Source organism: Tachyglossus aculeatus, chromosome 19, assembly GCF_015852505.1.
Source record: "Tachyglossus aculeatus isolate mTacAcu1 chromosome 19, mTacAcu1.pri, whole genome shotgun sequence".
Taxonomy (NCBI): Eukaryota; Metazoa; Chordata; class Mammalia; order Monotremata; family Tachyglossidae; genus Tachyglossus; species Tachyglossus aculeatus.
In genome coordinates, this window is record NC_052084.1 from 15,146,222 (window position 1) to 15,165,020 (window position 18,799).

The 18,799-nt window shown below is 50.8% G+C and overlaps 1 protein-coding gene across 1 annotated transcript; it reads right to left on the reverse strand.

The window, feature by feature from the left end:
* Positions 1 to 6,245: 6,245 nt before the first annotated feature.
* On the reverse strand, positions 6,246 to 18,764 carry DNPH1 (2'-deoxynucleoside 5'-phosphate N-hydrolase 1). The gene is made up of 3 exons (XM_038760858.1): positions 18,734 to 18,764; positions 7,620 to 7,739; positions 6,246 to 7,311 (listed from the first exon to the last, which is right to left on the reverse strand). Exons 1-3 carry the CDS (start codon positions 18,762 to 18,764, stop codon positions 7,184 to 7,186), a joined length of 279 nt encoding a protein of 92 aa, XP_038616786.1. The 3' UTR covers positions 6,246 to 7,183.
* Between the last annotated feature and the right edge of the window lie 35 nt (positions 18,765 to 18,799).

The following is an 18,799-nucleotide window of genomic DNA, read 5'->3' on the forward strand; positions in this document are numbered from 1 at the left end:
CTGGTCACTATAGCTCGACATCTAGGCCGTGAGAAATGAAGCAACCAGCCTGAGGAGCAGGAGCGAGAGGAGCTCTTGCCCTCCTTTTATATATGCTCTTGGCTGGTTGCACAGTTTGACTTCTACTCTGGCGTAATAATAATAGCATTTATTAAAAGCTTACTATGTGCAAAGCACTGTTCTAAGCGCTGGGGAGGTTACAAGGTGATCAGGTTGTCCCACGGGGGGCTCACAGTCTTAATCCCCATTTTACAGAGGCGGTAACTGAGGCACAGAGAAGTTACGTGACTTTCCCAAAGTCACACAGGTGACAACTGGCGGAGCTGGGATTCGAACCCATGAACCCTGACTCCAAAGCCCAGGCTCTTTCCAGTGAGCCATGCTGCCCTGGCAGTCAGAGGTTCTAATCCCAGCTCTGCCACTTGTCTGCTGTATGACGTTGGGCAAGTCACTTCACTTCTCTGTGCCTCAGTTACCTTATCTGTAAAATGGGGAGTAAGACTACGAGCCCCACGTCTACGAATGCGTATAAGACTATGAACCTGATTACCTTGTATCTACCCCAATGCTTAGAACAGTGCTTGGCACATAGTAAGCACATATTATTACGGAGAAGTAGCTTAGTGGAAAGAGCATGGGCTCGGGAGTCAGAGGACGGGAGTTGTAATCCCTGCTCTGCCACTTGTCTGCTGTGTGACCTTTGGCAAGTCACTTCACTTCTCCGGGCCTCAGCTACCTCATCGGTAAAATGGGGATTAAGACTGTGAGTCCCATGTGGGACAACCTGATTACCCCAGCATTTATAACAGTACTTTGCACATAACACCTAATACCATGATTATTATTATTACTATTATTATACCTCCCTTGCCACAACACACCCGAGAATACTCACCCCAGCCACAGCTCCTGGTGCTGCTCCTGGCTCCCCAGGGTTCATCCTTCAGGACTGTGGGGCCACTTGTACTTTGGGGTGATGCAGGTGGCCGTGGCAGTAGTTTCTCTTCTCATTTTCTGCACTAGATGCCCCGTAGAGAAGCAGCATGGCCTAGTGGAGACAGCAGAGGCCTGGGAATCAGAATCAATCAATCAAACAATCGTATTTATTGAGCGCTTACTGTGTGCAGAGCACTGTACTAAGCGCTTGGGAAGTACAAGTTGGCAACATATAGAGACAGAAGGACCTGGGTTCTAATTCAAGCCGGGTAATCTTGAGCAAGTCACTTCACTTCTCTGTGCCTCAGTTGCCTCATCTGTAAACTGGGGATTAAGACCCCACGTGAGCCCGGGACTCTGCCACAATTTGCTTGTATCCATCCCAGCGCTTAGTCCAGTGCTTGGCACACAGCAAGCGCTTAAATACCACAGTTATCACTGTCCATTTATTTATCCACACCCTTGCCGAGTCTACTGGCACTTTGTGCCTGCATAAGTTCCTGCCCCAAGTCCCACAGGCTTGCCCCCCAAGAGGATACGCGCTTTCTATGTGCCAAGCACTGTTCTAAGCGTTGGGGTAGATACAAGGTAATCAGGTTCATAGTCTTATACACTCCCTTACCTCCCTGCTGCCAGGCTGGGGCCACGGGCACTAGCCATCTTAACTGGACTCCAGGGCGGACCCTCCGGACCCCCAGCCTCATCCGTCTGCCCCTTGGGATAAGGCAGGGATGATGGCAGTTGTCCTGGGCCCCCTTCTTTGCTCTGGAGGGCAGTTTTTAATTCTGTCCTGCTTACTCCTATGATTAGAGGCAATTCCAGCGTCTGCTGCTCCCCTTGCCTCCCCCTCTCTGGCCCAATCCAGGCCCAACAAGCCCTCGCTGTCTTTTTCCCCATGGCCCTGCCAGGGAGGTAAGCAGGGTGGCTGCTAGCAAATGCGCTTAGAACAGTGCTTTGCACATAGTAAGCGCTTAATACCATTAAAAAAATGGAATACGGAAGATGGAGAAGAAGCACGGCTCTAGCTGTCGCTCAAGTCAAAACTAAGAACGAAAAGACTGAATGCTGCCCTGTAGCTCGGGTCAGCACAAAGGATATACAAGGAGGAGGCGAGGGAATTGACCTATCTGCCATGACTGAGCCTGAGCTTTCATATCTTCTTTCTGTTACCCGGATCATTTCTCTGAAATATCACTTTGCACACCTCTCGAAAATATCTTAATGGTTGCCCATTCCTCGCTGCACGAGAAGCAGCGTGGCTTAGTGGAAAGAGCATGGTCTGGGGAGTCAGAGGTCATGGGTTCTAATCCAGGCTCCGCCACTCGTCGGCCGTGTGGCTTTGGGTAAGTCACAACTTCTCTGTGCCTCGGTTACCTCATCGGTAAAATGGAGATTAAGATGGGGAGCCCCGTGTGGGACAACCTGATTACCTTATATCCACCCCAGCGCTTAGAACAGTGCTTGGCACATAGTAAGCGCTTAACAGATACTATCATTATTATTCTTATCAAGCCCAGACTTCTGACAACTGGCTTTTAAGGCAATCAGCTCTCTTTCTCCTACTTCTTCACTCTTCTATTATTACAGCCCCGCTGGCACCCTCGGTTCTTCAAGCCAACCTACTCTTTGGACTTCGTTCTCACCACTCCCACCAACTCCTTGCTCACGCTCTCCCTCCCCCTTCACACCCGACAGACCGCTGCTCTCCTCCTTTCCAGAGCCCTTCCGAAATCACACCTCTTCCCAGAGAACACATACATACAACCTACCAGCAAAGGGCTCTGCAGGCACCTTACAGCATTCTTACCAGGACAAAAAAACCACAGATACAACCTCCAATAGAAACAGAAAATATGCCCTTCTCCCCACTATTGTCTAAACAGCCATCAAGACATTAGGCGTGGCCAGGCTTATTCGGTGAAGGGGACTCCAAAGTTTAACAACAACATCAAAAAGATTACTTGTAGCAGAATGAGGAATATCAGTAACACCTCCCAAAATCTTGCGGCCAGCTTAGACCCCACATTGTGACAAGTCACACACCTTGTGGTGTGTAGCATAAAGGGAGGGAAGTCAAGCCTATGTATTCCGCAGGCAACCCAAGGACTCTTATACAGCATTAAAAACACTACATGGTCTCCTCTACCCAACCCCAGCACCTCCAAAGGGTGAAGATGGTTCCAGTGTCATCCCACATAGGGAATACAGAGAGCAGTAACAATTCAACATGCTCACCTATCGAAAGTGAAAGGAAACAACATGGCCCTTGTCCGGCTCCCCAGGGAGTCACTGTTGAAGTCGGCCGTGAAAAGCCGGGGGTGGTAGGGTGTCCGGGCACAGCGGCACACCTGCCCAGACTGGCAGGCACACAATTACCCACTTAAATACTCGCACCAGTTTTCCCTTAGTTTATGGGGCCCCGAGGAAATGCCACAGCATCTCAAATAAGCACCACTGACGGAGAGGAAAAGTCAAACCTTTGGGGCATCTTGCTACTCTCCACTGTTAACGTGACTATTGCTGACTAAAACCATCGCTGACTACCACTTCTCAGGCTTGCAATGGCAGGGCACTGCATTCTGACCTCTGCGGCACAACCCAGACTGGCAAAGTGAAGGGAGCAGCACGAAAACCCCTATGCGGGTTTTTTACTGATATTTATGAACACTTCCATATGCCAGGCACCCGGGTAGTTAAGATAATCAAGACTTGCCCAGGGTCACACAGCAGTCAAGAGGCAGAGCGGGGATTGGAATCCAGCTTGTGCTCTTTCCAATTAGGCCACGCTACTTCCATTTTCAGAGGCCTTACAGAAGCACCTGATATGACTTGTTGATCAGTACACTTGGATACCAAGAGGTTTTTGCTGACATCTGACTGGTAGTGTCAGAGTTGGGGTGCCCTGTCCCATCCAATTAATCAATCAATCAATCGTATTTATTGAGCACTTACTGTGTGCAGAGCACTGTACTAAGCGCTTGGGAAGTGCAAGTTGGCAACACCAACGGCGTAAAGTGGGACTGGGTTGTAGGTCCAATCCGACTCCGTGAGGCCCTGCTGGAGGAGGCAGCAATAAGGGACCCAGATGTTGGCATTAGAATACGCTTCTCATCCTCCAGGAAACTACTCCAACTCAACAAGCCGTAGGAACATCATCAACAGTCACTCAAGAGTTGTTAACTGTGGATGACTGTGCCCTAGAGGAACCCAGAAAGGAAGACAGGCTGACAAGGATGCCAGCGTTTCATTTCTAGTGTCGGGGTGAACTTTGGGCAGTTTGGGAAAAAATACGAGGCATAGTTACCCATCCCTTCACTCTGGGGGCCTGGAAGGCCCCCCATCACCAACACAGAGCCAGGGAAATTGGCATGCAACCTTACACACAGGGGGCTAAGGTCTATGTGTAGAAATACACAAGACACCCAGGTGAAATGCCCAGGGCTCAGTGGGAATCCACTCTTTGGCTGAGATTGGGACCGGGTGAAATCCAGACCTTCTCACGGCTGGGAAAGGGGCAGGCGGGGCCAAGCAGGAACCGGTGCCTTCTCTGACAAACCTCTCTCTTCCCCACTCTAAACACCACCCCCTTTTTGGCACCTATTCCTTTAGATCTGTTCCCTTAAAGCACACATCCCCCCCCACCCCCCACAGCACTTACACACATATCCCTCTAGACTGTGAGCTCGTTGTGGGCAGGGACTGTCACTGTTTAGAATATTGTACTTTCCCAAGCACTCAGTACAGTGTTCTGTATACAGTGAGCGCTTAATAAATACGACTGAATATCCCTATACCCTGTCCCTTCCCCTATCTGTAATTTATTTGAAGGTTCACCTCCCCCACTAGATAAGTTCCTTGGGGCAAGGGATCATATCTACCAACTCAACTGTACTGAACTCTCCCGAGTGCTTGTACGGTACAGTGCTCAGCACGCTACGTGTTCAATAAATACCACTGATTGACACCTGTCAGTAGCATTTACTGAGTGCCAACTGTAAGCAGACCACTGTTCTAAGTACAATAGAATTACAATACCCATCCATGAGGGGAAAGAGATACGAGAAAGAAGTGCTCAGAAGCAGCGTGGCCTAAGGAAAGAGCACAGGCCTGGAACTTGCCTGCTGTGACCATGGGCAAATTAACTTCTCTGGGCCTCGATTTCCGCAACTGAAAAGCGAGGATTCAATACCTGCTTTCCCTCCCCCTTAAACTGCGTGCCCTGTTGTATAACGGGGTCAGTGTCCGACCTCATTATCTGTAGCTACCCCAGTGCTTAGTACAGTTTTGAGCACAGAGTAGGCACTTAAATATTATTATTATACAGAAGAAAAGGTAAAATGATGTACAAAAGGGCAAACCCCTCCTTCTCCCCCTTCCCTGTCACAGACTAATCCTTCAGTCATCTATGTGGGTTTTATCCAATTTAGTCCTATCACACACAAAAAAATAAAACAGGACTAAATTCCTCCCAATTTTTCCCAACACTGTAAACTCACAGGACTTTTTGGCAACGACAAATACTCCCTATTTCTGCCAGGTCAATTTAAGTCAACTCAGAGCATTGTTCAGTGATGGGATGTCAGCTCACTCACTCGTACCATCAACGCGTGTTTTCCCCGTGCTTCAGCTGGAGTGCGATTACGGAATTCAGGAGCATTCTTCCGACAGCTGGAACCAGTTTGGGCTGGGCGGTCCAGGTAACTGGCGAAACTGTTTGTGTGTCGGATCTGCCCGTCGGCTTTCAGTCTCTCGAAGATACCCGGGCTACTGAGCAAAGGAGAAATGTGTTAAGAAAGGCAGATTTTAACCACTACAAAACCAAACACTCACCTTCACCAGTGTGGCCTGCCGCTCACCAGGTACCTTCGCCCTCCGCCCCCTCGGCCTCTGCACGAACCAGAAGGGACCAGGGCTGAGGAGAATCCGTCCTTTGACAGGAGACTCCATTCCCACAGAACCATGGAGTCAGCGGGCCTTCAGTAAATACGGTTGATTTCCCTTCTCTTCCCTCTGTGAACTCTGCAGTTTCCTTGGATAACTGGCACCGACCGTCAATTTCCGCTTCTCTCGTCAGTGTTCTGTATTCCAATATACAGCCCTTCCTCAAAACCCAAATTACAATGCTGTTCAGTTTAGGATGGCTGGCTTGAGTCTGATACCCTAAATTAAATGAAGATGCATTAACATGACGAAGTACATCAATCAGCCATTGCTGGAAAGGATTAATACTGCCGAAGAAATTCTTGCTCTCAGATGTTATGTGAAGCATTAAAATGAAAAACAAAATAAATGCCAAATTCAAACCCGATGCTTACTCCAATTATAATCTGACATAATTCCCAGAATTGCACCTTTTGAAATCCTGCCAAATCCTATATATAATGGAACTTTCTACCTTACACAGGGATACGCAGCAAACACAAACTGCGAACTGTGACCACCACAACCACCTTCACAGCCAACAGTCTTGCCAATGAATGCTTGTATATTCACATACACCCATCCCTTTTTAGCAATGGAGTATAACTTTATTAAGAACCTGTGTGCAAAGCACTGTACCAAGTGCTGGGGAAATAATACACAGAAGAGAATTAGGCACATCCTCTGTTCCTCCAGAGACTCACAATCTAAGAACCTAGTGGGGAGGGGTTTGGCAACAGATACAGAAGAAGAGATGAAAACACAAAAACACGATAAAAGAGACAAAGCTTTGTTCTCAGATCTGGTGGTAAAGAGGACTGGTTGAGTGGGAGGGGTGTCTCATGCCCATCCAGTTTCACCCAGGGTGCCATCTGCATTCTAACTCTGCCAACGGTGACCGTGCTGTCTCTGAAGCAGTCCTTCTCCTCTCTTTTCCCTACCTAGATTCCGCTGGTGGTGGGACGCAAGGAGGAAGGCAAAGTCTTTTTATCCGGGATCCTTAGGCCAAACTGGGGGGCACTTGGGGATGGTCAGAGAAACATTATTTAAGAGGTTTTCACTTTTACACAGCTCAAGGGCTCCCACCCCAGTTCCCAGCCCCTTAGACATTAAAGCCCCAACATGGCTCTTGAAGGAGGTAATCGTCTCAGAATTATTAATAATAAGGTGAAACATTTACTACGTGCCAAGCACTGTACTAATAGCTCGGGTAGTTACAAGATAAATCAGATCAGACTCAGTCCCTATCCCATAAGGGGCTCACAGTTTAGGGGGAAGGGAGGGAGAAGAGGCACTTGAGTCCCCAGGGCTCAGAGGGTCCAAGAGACTACTGGCAGGCTCCAGGTGGGTCGGTAGCAAAGTAGCAGTCCAAGAGCATCTCCACGTCAGCCTCTTCATAGTCCCACACCTGGAATCGCTCCCCATCTACTGCGCCCCGGATCATGGCCGACAGCACTGAGGAAAGGGAAAGAGGATGGAAAAGCTCATTATATCGGGGTCCTCGGTCCCCCCCCCACCACACTCGGCCCCCAGGCTATTAGAGGCCGAGAAAGGGACAACAGCGTGCTTGGGGTCTGGACACGGGAGGGGAAAGGGGGGCAGGAGCAGTGGTCTGAGAGAGATGGGCACTTCTGGGGCACCTTTGACAGGTGGTGGGGGGAAAGACGACCCAGGTCCAGTTTGGCAGCAGCAGGGCCTGGTTCTTCTCCCCGTGGCCAGCCCCATTTGCCCGCCCGCCCCACTGGCCCGAGTCCCAGGATAGCCCTTGTCTCGGCCGGACTGTGGACAGAACAGGCGGAGGACGGGTTTGCTGAGGGCCACGGCCTGGGCCAGCTCATAGCCCACCCCGAGCGAGGGCTGGGTCACCTCAACCGCCACCACCACTGTGGAGAGAGGGCAGGGTGGCGGAGGCTGTGGGTTCTGCAGGTCCCAGCCTGGGCACCGGGATGGAGGGGATGGAGAACCCCCGTGGGATGAAGGGGGCGCAACTGGGAAACGGAGCTGGGGTCAAACGTTGCCGATTTGTACTTTCCAAGTGCTTACTACGGTGCTCTGCACACAGTAAGTGCTCAATAAATACGGCTGAATGAATGAATGAACAAGGTGAGGGTAAACCGTAGGGGGACAAAATAAGGGAAAACCGGGTGGGAGAGGACGGACAAAATAAGGGAAAACCAGAAGGGATGGGGAGGACAAGATGAGGGAAAACCGGGCAGGAGGGGGGGACAGGTGAGGGAAAGCCGGGTGGGAATGAGGGGGACAAGATGAGGGAAAACCAGGTGGGAATGAGGGGGACAAGGTGAGGGAAAACAGGGCAAGAGAAGGGGGACAAGGTGAGGGAAAACCGGGAGGGAATGAGGGGGAGAGGTGAGGGAAAACCCGGCGGGAATGAGAGGGACAAGGTGAGGGAAAACCGGGCAGGAATGAGGGGGACAAGGTGAGAGAAAACAGGGCGGGGGGGGGCAAGGTGAGGGAAAACAGGGCAGGAGAGAGGGGACAAGGTGAGGGAAAACCGGGAGGGAATGAGGGGGACAAGGTGAGGGAAACCCGAGAGGAAATGAGGGGGACAAGGAGAGGGAAAACAGGGTAGGAATGAGGGGGACAAGGTGAGGGAAAACAGGGCAGGAGGGGGGGACAAGGTGAGGGAAAACAGGGAGGGAATGAGGGGGACATGGTGAGGGAAAAACAGGAGGGACTGAGGGGGACAAGATGAGGGAAAACCGGGCAGGAATGAGGGGGGCAAGGTGAAAGAAAACAGGGCAGGAGTGGGGGCAAGGTGAGGGAAAACAGGGAGGGAATGAGGGGGACAAGGTGAGGGAAAACGGAGAGGAAATGAGGGGGACAAGGTGAGGGAAAACGGAGAGGAAATGAGGGGGACAAGGTGAGGGAAAACCGAGAGGAAATAAGGGAGACAAGGTGAGGGAAAACCGGGTGGGAGAGTGGGTACAAGGTGAGAGAAAACCGTTCAAGAGAGGGGGGACAAGGTGAGGGAAAACAGGGAGGGAATGAGGGGGACAAGGTGAGGGAAAACCGAGAGGAAATCAGGGGCACAAGGTGAGGGAAAACCGGGTGGGGGAGGGGGGACAAAGTGAGGGAAATCCGGGCAGGAAAGGGGGGGACAAGGTGAGGGAAAACAGGGAGGAAATGAGGGGCACAAAGTGAGGGAAAACCGAGAGGAAATGAGGGGGACAAGGTGAGGGAAAACCGTGCAGTAGAGGTGAGACAAGGTGAGGGAAGACCGTGCAGGAGGGGGGGACAAGGTGAGGGAAAACAGGGAGAGAATGAGGGGGACAAGGTGAGGGAAAACCGAGAGGAAATGAGGGGGACAAGTTGAGGGATAACCGTGCAGCAGAGGGGGGACAAGGTGAGGGAAAACAGGGAGAGAATGAGGGGGACAAGGTGAGGGAAAACCGAGAGGAAATGAAGGGCACAAGGTGAGGGAAAGCCGGGTGGGAGAGGGGGGACAAAGTGAGGGAAATCAGGGCAGGAAAGGGGGGACAAGGTGAGGGAAAACCGAGAGGAAATGAGGGGGACAAGGTGAGGGAAAACCGGGAGGGAGAGGGGGGACAAGGTGAGAAGGGGGACAAGGTGAGGGAAAACCGTGCAGGAGAGGGGGGACAAGGTGAGGGATAACAGGGAGAGAACGAGGGGGACAAGGTGAGGAAAAACCGAGAGGAAACGAGGGGGACAAGTTGAGGGATAACCGTGCAGTAGAGGGGGGACAAGGTGAGGGAAAACAGGGAGAGAATGAGGGGGACACGGTGAGGGAAAACCGAGAGGAAATGAGGGGGACAAGGTGAGGGAAAACCGAGAGGAAATGAAGGGGACAAGGTGAGGGAAAACCGTACAGGAAAAGGGGGACAAGGTGAGGGAAAACAGGGAGAGAATGAGGGGGACAAGGTGAGGGAAAACTGAAAGGAAATGAGGGGGACAACCGTGCAGGAAACGGGGGGCAAGGTGAGGGAAAACAGGGAGAGAATGAGGGGGACAAGGTGAGGAAAAACTGAAAGGAAATGAGGGGGACAACGTGAGGGAAAACCGGGTGGGAGAGGGGAGACAAGGTTAGGGAAAACCGTGCTGGAGAGGGGGGACAAGGTGAAGGAAAACAGGGAGGGAATGAGGGAGACAAGGTGAGAGAAAACCGAGAGGAAATGAGGGGGACAAGGTGAGGGGAAAACCGTGCAGAAGAGGGGGGACAAGGTGAGGGAAAACCATGCAGAAGAGGGGGGACAAGGTGAGGGAAAACCGTGCTGGAGAGGGGGGACAAGGTGAAGGAAAACAGGAAGGGAATGAGGGGGGCAAGGTGAGAGAAAACCGGGCAGGAATGAGGGGGACAGGGTGAGGGAAAACAGGGCAGGAGAGGGGGGACAAGAGGGAAAACAGGGAGGGAATGAGGGGGACAAGGTGAGGGAAAAAAGGGAGGAAAAGAGGGGGACAAGATGAGGGAAAACCGGGTAGGAATGAGGGGGACAAGGTGAGGAAAAACAGGGTAGGAGAGGGCGGGCAAGGTGAGGGAAAACAGGGAGGGAATGAGGGGGACAAGGTGAGGGAAAACCGGGAGGGAATGATGGGGACAACGTGAGGGAAAATGGGGCAGGAGAGGGGGGACAAGGTGAGAGAAAACAGGGCAGAGGAGGGGGGACAAGGTGAGGAAAAACCGTGTAGAGGAGGCGGGACAAGGTGATGGAAAACAGGGAGGGAATGAGGGGGACAAGGTGAGGGAAAACCGAGTAGAAATGAGGGGGACAAGGTGAGGGAAAACCGTGTAGGAGAGGGGAGACTAGCTGAGGGAAAACAGGGAGAGAATGAGGGGGACAAGGTGAGGGAAAACCCGGCAGGAGAGGGGGGACAAGGTGAGGGAAAACAGGGCAGGGGAGGAGGGGACAAGGTTAGGGAAAACAGGGAGGGAATGAGGGGGACAAGGTGAGGGAAAACCGAGTGGAAATGAGGGGGGCAACGTGAGGGAAAACAGGGAGGGAATGAGGGGGGCAACGTGAGGGAAAACAGGGCAGGAGAGGGGGGACAAAGTGAGGGAAATCCAGGCAGGAGAGGCGGGATAAGATGAGGGAAAACCGGGAGGGAATGAGGGGGACAAGGTGAGGGAAAACCGAGAGGAAATGAGGGGGACAAGGTGAGGGAAAACTGGGCGGGACGGGGGGACAAGGTGAGGGAAAACAAGGAGGGAGGGAGGGGGGCCAAGGTGAGGAAAAACAGGGCAGGAGATGGGGGACAAGGTGAGGGAAAACAGGGTGGGAATGAGGGGGACAAGGTGAGGGAAAACAGGGCAGGAGATGGGGGACAAGGTGAGCGAAAACCGAGAGGAAATGAGGGGGACAAGGTGAGGGAAAACCGGGAGGGAGAGGGGGGACAAGGTGAGGGAAAACCGTGCAAGGGGGGGGGGGGACAAGGTGAGGGAAAATCGAGAGGAAATAAGGGGGACAAGGTGAGGGAAAACCGTGCAGGAGAGGGGGGACAAGGTGAGGGAAAACAGGGAGAGAATGAGGGGGACAAGGTGAGGGAAAACCCGGCAGGAGAGGGAGGACAAGGTGAGGGAAAACCGGGAGGGAGTGAGGGGGGACAAGGTGAGGGAAAACCGGGCGGGGAGGAAGGGGACAAGACGAGGGAAAACCAGTGCTTGGCATAGAGTACAGTCTTAACAAGCTCCATGATTGTTGTGAGGGAAAACCGGGCGGGGAGGAGGGGAAGAAGACTGACAACCCCCCCCCCCAAAACACACACACACTCACTCACACTCGCTCTCGCTCTCTCTCCCCGTCTCCCGCCCTCCCGGGCCGCTCACCGACCTCCCCGTGGCCTCCGTCGGGCGCCGGGCTCAGCCCCGCCCCCCGCGCGCCCCCGCGACCACCTCGTGCCGCCCTCCGCCCCGCCCTCCGCGCGCGCTCCCGCGCCGCCCTCAGCCCCGCCCTCCGCGCGCCCCCGCCGCCCTCCGCCCCGCCCTCCGCGCGCTCCCGCGCCGCCCTCAGCCCCGCCCTCCGCGCGCCCCCGACACGCCCCCCTCCCCCTCCAGCCGGAACCTGGCCACGCCCCCCACCCCGCCGCCAGATGCGGCCTGGCCACGCCCCCTCCCACTTCCGGGAGCTGCTTATAATAATAATGATAATAATAATAATAATGACAACGTTTATTAAGCGCTTGCTATGTGCAAAGCACTGTTCTAAGCGCTGGGGAGCTAACAAGGTAATCAGGGTGTCCCACGGGGGGCTCACAGTCTTCATCCCCATTTGACAGTTGAGGGAACTGAGGCCCTAAGAATAATAATAATAATAATGATGACAGCATTCATTAAGTGCTTGCTATGTGCAAAGCACTGTTCTAAGCGCTGGGGAGCTAACAAGGTAATCAGGTTGACCCACGGGAGGCTCACAGTCTTCATCCCCATTTGACAGTTGAGGGAACTGAGGCCCTAATAATAATAATAATAATAATGACAGCATTTATTAAGCGTTGCTATGTGCAAAGCACTGTTCTAAGCGCTGGGGACCTAACAAGGTAATCAGGGTGTCCCACGGGGGGCTCACAGTCTTCATCCCCATTTGACAGTTGAGGGAACTGAGGCCATAATAATAATAATAATAATAATAATAATAATAATAATAATAACAACAGCATTTATTAAGCGCTTGCTATGTGCAAAGCACTGTTCTAAGCGCTGGGGAGGTTACAAGGTGATCAGGTTGACCCACGGGGGGCTCACAGTCTTCATCCCCATTTGACAGTTGAGGGAACTGAGGCCCTGAGAATAATAATAATAATAATAGCATTTGTTAAGCGCTTACTATGTGCAAAACATTGTTCTGAGAGCTGGGGAGGTTACAAGGTGATCAGGTTGTCCCACGGGGGCCTCACAGTCCTCATCCCCATTTTACACTTGAGGGAACTGAGGCCCTGAGAATAATAAGAATAATAATAATGATGGCATTTGTTAAGCGCTTACTATGTGCAAAGCACCGTTCTAAGCGCTGGGGAGGATACAAGGTGATCAGGTTGTCCCACGGGGGGCTCACAGTCTTCATCCCCGTTTTACAGATGAGGGAACTGAGGCCCAGGGAAGTGACTTGCGCAAAGTCACACAGCCGACAACTGACGGAGCCGGCATTTGAACCCACGACCTCTGACTCCAAAGCCCGGGCTCTTTCCACTGAGCCACGCTGCTTCTCTATAATAATAACGATTATGGCATTTGTTAAGCGCTTACTATGTGCAAAGCACTGTTCTAAGCTCTGGGGAGGTTATGTATATACATGTATACATATGGCGGCCGCGTGGTCGGCGATTGGAGTCTCCCGCAGAAGCCTGCATCATCATCATCATCAATCGTATTTATTGAGCGCTTACTGTGTGCAGAGCACTGTGCTAAGCGCTTGGGAAATACAAGTTGGCAACAGATAGAGACGGTCCCTACCCAACAGTGGGCTCACAGTCTAAAAGGGGCAGCCCGCAGCCCCCGCCTCCCCCTCCATCCCTGCCCGTGACCCCGGACAGCCCCCCAACTCCTCCAAACTCAGAGAAGCAGCCTGGACTCAGTGGCAAGAGCCCTCAGAGGTCCTGGGTTCTAATCCCGCCTCCACCACTTGTCAGCTGGGTGACTTGGGGCCAGTCACTTCACTTCCCTGGGCCTCAGTTTCCTCATCTGGAAAATGGGGATTAAGACTGTGAGCCCCACGTGGGACAACCTTGATTACCTTGTATCCTCCCCAGTGCTTGGCACACAGTAAGCACTTAACAAATACCAGCATTATTATTCTCTGGGTGTCAGTTACCTCATCTGTAAAATGGATTAATAATAATAATAATAATGATGGCATTTATTATTCATTCATTTATTCAATCGTATTTATTGAGCGCTTACTGTGTGCAGAGCACTGGACTAAACTCTTGGGAAGTACAAGTTGGCAACATATAGAGACAGTCCCTACTCAACTCACAGTCTAGAAGGGGGAGACAGACAACAGAACGAAACATATTAACAAAATAAAATCAATAGAATAAATATGTACAAATAAAATAAATATTTATTATTATTAAATAAATAAAATTTATTAAGCGCTTACTATGTGTAAAGCACTGTTCTAAGAGCTGGGGAGGTTACAGGGTGATCAGGTTGTCCCACAGGGGCCTCGCAGTCTTCATCCTTATTCATTCATTCAGTCAATCGTATTTATTGAACGCTTACTGTGTGCAGAGCACTGTACTAAGCGCTTGGGAAGTACAAGTTGGCAACATATAGAGACGGTCCCTACCCAACAGTGGGCTCACAGTCTAGAAGGGGGCGACAGAGAACAAACAAAACATATTAACAAAAGAAAATAAATAGAATAAATATGTACAAATAAAATAAATAGAGTAATAAATACGTACAAACATATATACATGTGCTGTGGGAAGGGGAAGGAGGTAAGGCTGGGGAATTTGACAGATGAGGTCACTGAGGCACAGAGAAGTGAAATGACTTGCCCAAAGACACCCAGCTGACAATTGGCGGAGCCGGGATTTGAACCCATGACCTCTGACTTCAAAGCCCGGGCTCTTTCCACCGAGCCACGCTGCTTCCCTAAGAATGTGTGAATAAGAATGTGAGCCTCACGTGGGACAACTTGATCACCCTGTATCCCCTCCAGCGCTTAGAACAGTGCTTGTTTGTTCAGATTTATTACTCTATTTATTTTACTTGTACATATTTACTATTCTATTTATTTTGTTAATGCGGTGCATCTAGCTTTATTTCTATTTGTTCTGATGACTTGACACCTGTCCACATGTTTTGTTTTGTTGTCTGCCTCCCCCTTCTAGACCGTGAGCCCGCTGTTGGGTAGGGACCGTCTCTATATGTTGCTAACTTGGACTTCCCAAGCGCTTAGTACAGTGCTCTGCACACAGTAAGCGCTCAATAAATACGATTGAATGAATGAATGAATGCCTTGCAAATAGTAAGCGCTTAACAAATGCCATTATTATTATTATTATTATCCCGCCCCAGCAGCGGGGCACGATCCGGCTCTCGTCTCCCTCTGTCCTGGCTTCTATACGTTTTTCCCCCTCTTCTCCCCACAACTTACACCTTAGTACAGTGCCAAGCGCTTAGTACAGTGCTCTGCACACAGTAAGTGCTCAATAAATACGATTGATTGATTGATTACACCCTCTGTCCTCCCCCCTGAACCCACCCTCACTTTGCACCTTCTCCTCTGCCTTGCTCCCTTTTCAAAGCCGGGTTTGTAGATTGGGGGGGTAGGAGGGCAGCAGCAGAAATCAAAGCGATAATAAGAATAATTATGGTATTTGTTAAGCGCTTACAATGTGCCAAGCACCGTTCTCAGCGCTGGGGTAGACACAGGGTAATCAGGTTGTCCCACGTGGGGCTCACACTTTTAATCCCCGTTTTACAGATGAGGTAACTGAGGCACAGAGAAGTTAAGTGATTTCCTCAAGGTCACACACCAGATGCGGCAGGGGTGGGATTAGAACCCGCGTCCTCTCACCTTTCCACTAAACCACGAGCGATACACGCCCAGGAGCTCTGCTAAAATAAAATAAATAAATGATGGCATTTGTTAAGCGCCTACTATGTGCAAAGCACTGTTCTAAGCGCTGGATACCTGGCACCAAAAAGCTTTTTCACAACCCACCAACACACCCGCACATTGAAACAGGCAGCGACACACGTAGACAGAAAACAGGTGCCCACGCCCAAGGAAAGATGAGTGCTATTGACCTCTTGGATTCCCGGCTAAATAGGCAAAGGCATTGATTTTTTCCCCACAGCTTTTTGGACTAAATGCCCAGGCTTCGTTCACCCCACGTCCCTAATAAAATATGAGGGCATTCAAAAAGGGCTGAAAGTATTCCAGATTGAATCCAACCCTCAAGTTTTGAAACCTGCCCGCTATTCCCCTGTCCCTTCCCGTTTTTGTTCTCCCTCCAAAAGCACCAGCCCCTTTGAAAATGAAACTCCTTATATAGAGTGAGTGCCTTGTACACACAAACACTCCCAGAGACAGATATACAAACACACCCAGGAACAGATAGCCACAGAGATACACAAACAAGGACCCAAATGGACAGACTCTATTTGGTACAGTGCAGTACAGTGCCTGGCCCGTAATGATAGCATTTATTATTAAGCGCTTACTATGTGCAAAGCACTTTTCTAAGCGCTGGGGAGGTTACAGGGTGATCAGGTTGTCCCACGGGGGGCTCAGAGTCTTAATCCCCATTTTACAGGTGAGGGAACTGAGGCACAGAGAAGTGAAGTGACTTACCCGAAGTCACACAGCTGACAATTGGCAGAGTCGGGATTTCAACCCGTGACCTCTGACTCCAAAGCCCGAGCTCTTTCCACTGAGCCACGCTGCTTCTCACATAGTAAGGGCTTAACAAATGCCATAAAAAATTCACACCCAAGCAGCACGGACATGTATTACACATCTTTAACTGCACAGATGTACATGCCTAATTATCCCATAACTCATGGACTGCATTCTCGCAGAATCCTGCAGTAAACTAACTTTGCATTGTAAGCACCCTGTGTTCCATACTGCATGTATGCACAGAACCTTTTTCTTCCAGCATTGTCCTGCTGGACCCAGACAGGGATGTAGTTGCAGAGGAGTGTTCTCTAATTCGGCCGTCGTGTAGGGATCAGTGAAAACACACTCACCACACATCCCTCCAGGAATCACAAACACAATCACAAAAGGGACAGACACACAGGCAAGGTCTCAGACGAGGACAGCTACACCCAAATAGGGATTGGCAAAACAGTAGACATAAACAAAAGAGATAGAGCGTCACTAAGTGACAGCAGGACTAAGGGATACTAAGTAGAACAGGCAGAGCAGAGCAGGATCTCTACGGGCTCTCCTCCCCTCTACACACACACACACACACACAAACACACACAAGAGGTGAGAGAGAGAGAGTAATGTCGCTGTGCTCTAGCTGTCAGAGGCTTATAATTCCCAGGCCCCTGCTCCTCCTTCTATGACCTGTACTGGGCCTCAGTGTCCCCCCTGCGAAAGCAAGAAATGTAACTCCATCTAAGAGAGATGCAGTCTTTTTCTCCCAGAGGCTTTGTCTCACTTATTCTTCCCCATTTCTCCTTATTTATCGCTATACTGAAGATAAGCTCTCTCCAACTTCAAAGACTTATTGAAGGCACATCTTCATCTCCTTCCCTAAATCCTCACTCCCTTCTGCGTCACCCTGATTTGCTCCATTTATTCACCTCTCCCTCAGCCCCACGGCACTTATGTATGTAGCCATAATGTGTGTATTTATTGATTTTTAATTGAATTTGTGAAGCACTTACTATGTGCCAGGCACTGTTCTACTCACCGGGATAGATACAAGGCAAGCAGGTTGGACATAGTCCCTGTCCCACATGGAGCTCACGGTCTTAATCCTCAATTTACAGATGAGGGGACTGAGGCACAGAGAAGTTATGTGACTTGCCCAAGGTCTCACAACAGACAAGTGGCACAGCCGGATTAGAACCCAGGTCCTTCTGACTCTCAGGCCTGTGCGCTATTCACTAAGCCATGTTGCCTTTCTATTTATTTATTTATATTAATGTCTACCTCCCCCTCTAGACTGTGAGCTCGTTGTGAGCAGGGAATATGTCTACCAACTCTGTTGTATTGTACTCTCCCGAGATCTTAGTACCGTGAGCTGCATGCAGTAATAATAATAATAATAATAATAATAATAATAATGGCATTTGTTAAGCACTTACTATGTGCCAAGCACTGTTCTAAGCGCTGGGAGGATACAAGGTCATCAAGTTGTCCTACATGGGGCTCACAGTCTTAATCCCCATTTTACAGACGAGGGAATTGAGGCCCAGAGAAGTGAAGTGACTTGCCCAAAGTCACACAGCTGACAAGTGGCGGAACCGGGATTAGAACCCATGATCTCTGACTCTCAAGCCCGTGCTCTTTCCACTGAGCAACGCAGTACGTGCTCAATAAATGCAACTGATTGATTTATTGATTGACAAAGGAAACTGAGGCTCCGAAAGTTTCCACCAAAGCCACAGTAGGTTTGAGGAGCTAAGACTAAAGCCCCTGAGCCCCTATTTCTTTCCAGCCCCTTGTCCTGTCTTACGCTGTCGACAGCGTCCCCTGTTCCCTTCTAGACTGTGAGCCCACTGTTGGGTAGGGACCGTCTCTACATGTTTCCAACTTGGACTTCCCAAGCGCTTAGTACAGTGCTCTGCACACAGTAAGCGCTCAATAAATACGATTGAATGAATGAATGTCGACCCTACTGAGAGCTCACCTCCTCCAGGAGGCCTTCCCAGACTGAGCCCCTTCTTTCCTCTCCCCCTCGTCCCCCTCTCCATCCCCCCCATCTTACCTCCTTCCCTTCCCCACAGCACCTGTTTATATGTATATATGTTTGTACGTATTTATTACTCTATTTATTTATTTATTTATCTTACTTGTACATATCTATTCTATTTATTTTATTTTGTTAGTATGTTTGGTTTTGTTCTCTGTCTCCCCCTTCTAGACTGTGAGCCCGCTGTTGGGTAGGGACTGTCTCTATGTGTTGCCGACTTGGACTTCCCAAGCGCTTAGTCCAGTGCCCTGCACACAGTAAGCGCTCAATAAATACGATTGATTGATTGACCCTCTTTAGAGCTTCTAACCGCAATTTCGAATATCGGGGACCCCCCCGCCGGAGGAAAGCCAGAAGTGAGAGAAGGGGATGGGCGGGCTCGGGGGACAGGGAGGATGGTCAGGGTGGGGTGAGAGGGAGGGGGAAGATGTGGGGGTCGAGGGTAGGGTCAGAGAAGGTGGGAGGCGGAGGGGGGACCGGTGATGTCAGAGCCCGGGCGGTGGGGCCGTGATGTCACGGCTGGTGCTGATGCTGGCGGCGCGGTGCATTGTGGGCAGCTCCCAGCGCCGCCGCCGCCGCCGGA